Here is a 2,695-nt window from a genome sequence, read left to right on the forward strand (position 1 = left end):
AGTTGTTCATCAGATGTAACCCTCACTGAAGTCTTGAAGCTTTGAATCTGTTCAGAAAGCCTCAGTGCTTCATTCTTTGTGTTTTTTGATGATTTGAGTGATTTGAGTAAAGTTAGATTTTTGTTTTTGATCAAAGCCATTTAGACTTTGATTTAGGTTTGCTTTTGATGTACTTTTGCTTCCCACACCTGATAAAGACAGGCTACTGAGCTAGTTCTGGTCTTAGCTGGCTGTAAAGGGCGTTCCCAATACTATTTTACCTTTTAGCTAAAAATGAGCTCTATAAAGGATGTTGCGTCCATGTCTACAATAGTCAAACTAATTAAAGAAAGCCAGTATGTTGACGCAATTCAAATTTTAACTGCACAATCTCAAAAACACCCAAAGTCCAGGGCAGCATTATCTTTGCTGGGTTACTGCTACTATCACATCAACAACTTTAGCGGTTCTGCTGAATGCTATAAGCAGCTCACTCAGCTGTATCCAGAAGTGGAGGACTACAAGGTGTATTATGCTCTGTCCCTGTATAAAGCTGGTGCTTATCCTGAGGCCACTATGGCTTTGTCTGCTCTTTACAGCAGCAGCCACACCAAGATGCTCAGACTTCAAGCCTGCATCAAATATTGTGAGGAAAATTACTCTGCTGCTAAGTTGCTGCTAGAGAAGCTTCCCCAAGATGACCCCAACTACATCTACAATATGGGCTGTTTGCTTTACCAGGAAGGCAAGTACGAAGAGGCCTGTGTGAAGTTCACCTCTGGTGTAAAATTGATGGGGTATATTCCAGCATTGTCTTACAACATTGCCTTATGTTACTATAGCCTAAAAATGTACCCTCAAGCCCTTAAACAAATTGAATACATTAAAAACCAGGGTTTCAAGGAACATCTACAACTGAGCGTTGGGATGATTTCAGAGGATGACGATTTCCACAGCATGGGAAACACACCGGAACATCATCAGACAGTTCTCATCAAAGCCTTAAACCTTAAAGCCGCCATTGAATATCAGCGGCAGAACCTTAAAATGGCTCAGGAGGCTTTGACACATCTGTCACCCCGATTCGAGCAAGAGTTAGATCCAGTGACTCTCCACAACCAGGCTCTATTGAACATGGATACAAAACCATCAGACGGTTTCAAGAAGTTGGCCTCCCTGTTGCAGCAGCCATTCTTTCCTCATGTCACCTTTGCAAATTTGCTGCTCCTCTACTGCAAATATGAGTATGTCTACCTAGCAGCTGATGTCCTGGCCGAGAATGCCCATCTTACCCACAAAATTTTCACACCATATATATACGAGTTACTGGATGCCTTGTTGATGAGTCAAAAAACACCGGAGGAAACTTTTAGGAAATTTGATGACATGTGTGGCAAACTATCTGAGCAAGTACGCAAGCTGGCCAAAAAGGTACGAAGGCAGGCAAGAAATAAGGAAGCAAAGATGAAGACTGTGCAGGAATGCAAAGAAATTTTGGAGAAGTACACTGTGGTCATGATGGCCCAGGCAAAGATCTACTGGAACCGAGAGAACTATCATATGGTACAGAAGATTTTCCACAAATCATGGGAGATCTGGTGTGAGGATGACACTTTGAAGCTGAACATTGCTCATGTGCTTTTCATGCAGAACAAATATAAGAAGGCCATTAGCTTCTATGAGCCCATTGTCGTTAAACACAGTGATAATATTCTAAATGTAAGTGCTGTGGTCCTGGCCAACCTCTGTTTTTCCTATGTAATGACCTGCAGCAATACAAAGGCCGAGGAGCTGATGAAGGAGATTGAAAAAAAAGAGAAACAGATCTCCAAAGATGACCCCAACAAGATGGTCTTCCACCACTGCATTGTAAATTTGGTAATAGGGATGTTGTACTGCACAAAGGGAAACTATGAGTTTGGCATTTCGTGTGTTATAAAGAACCTGGAGCCTTATGACAAGAAGTTGGGGACTGACACATGGTTTTACGCCAAGCAATGCTTTCTTTCTCTGCTGGAGAACATGGCCAAACATATGGTCATGCCAGTTGACTCTGTGATAAAGGAGTGTATTCATTTTCTGGAGCAGTGCATGAGATTTGGTAAAACAGTTCCTGCCCACATCCAGCATCCTCTGGAGGAGAGATGCATTCAAATCAGTAAAAATACTGTTGCTTATGAGGCTTGCAAACTCCTGACTCTTTTCTATGAAGTAACCTGCTGGAAATAGTGACATCATCCTGCTCACCGAAAGTGTGCATTGAGGAAATTTTTTATATGAACAAATTGTTTTGCTCAAGTTCAATAAAACAACATATTCATCAAACTAAAACCTATATTTGGTTTGTTGACGTTTTGGTCAGACAAGCACAGAATCAAATCAGAAATAAAATAATCTTAATTTTGTGCCACCCAGTACTTCAGGGAATTCTCTGCTCTTGTCAGAATTTGTTCTTTCAAACATATATGACACAGACAGTAAGACAACGAATGATTGAAAAAACTGATGTTTCAACAGTCATCAGCATGCATTCCTCTGGATCCCCACAGCAATGCTGGCAGATGCACTGCTGCTGTGCTGCTGGCACACTCCATCGATGTCCAGTAAAGCCCACAAGTTGTAACATAGTTCACCAGAACCGGCAGATGTTGCTGCAATCTCCAGTGACACATCTTCTGCCGACCCATCAATAAGACTGGCACACTCTTGCGTCATC

General features: G+C 41.8%; 1 protein-coding gene across 1 annotated transcript; it reads left to right on the top strand.

The window, feature by feature from the left end:
- The first annotated feature begins 300 nt into the window (after positions 1-300).
- LOC101078205 (tetratricopeptide repeat protein 30A-like) lies at positions 301-2,695 on the top strand. Its single transcript, XM_003977041.2, has one exon. The coding sequence runs from the start codon at positions 301-303 to the stop codon at positions 2,206-2,208; it is 1,908 nt and encodes a 635-aa protein (XP_003977090.1). The 3' UTR covers positions 2,209-2,695.

Source organism: Takifugu rubripes, chromosome 14 (assembly GCF_901000725.2).
Source record: "Takifugu rubripes chromosome 14, fTakRub1.2, whole genome shotgun sequence".
Lineage (NCBI taxonomy): Eukaryota > Metazoa > Chordata > Actinopteri > Tetraodontiformes > Tetraodontidae > Takifugu > Takifugu rubripes.

Coding starts and splice junctions, on each gene's coding strand:
- LOC101078205 (XM_003977041.2), top strand. CDS start 301: ATGTCTACAATAGTCAAACTAATTAAAGAAAGCCAGTATGTTGACGCA.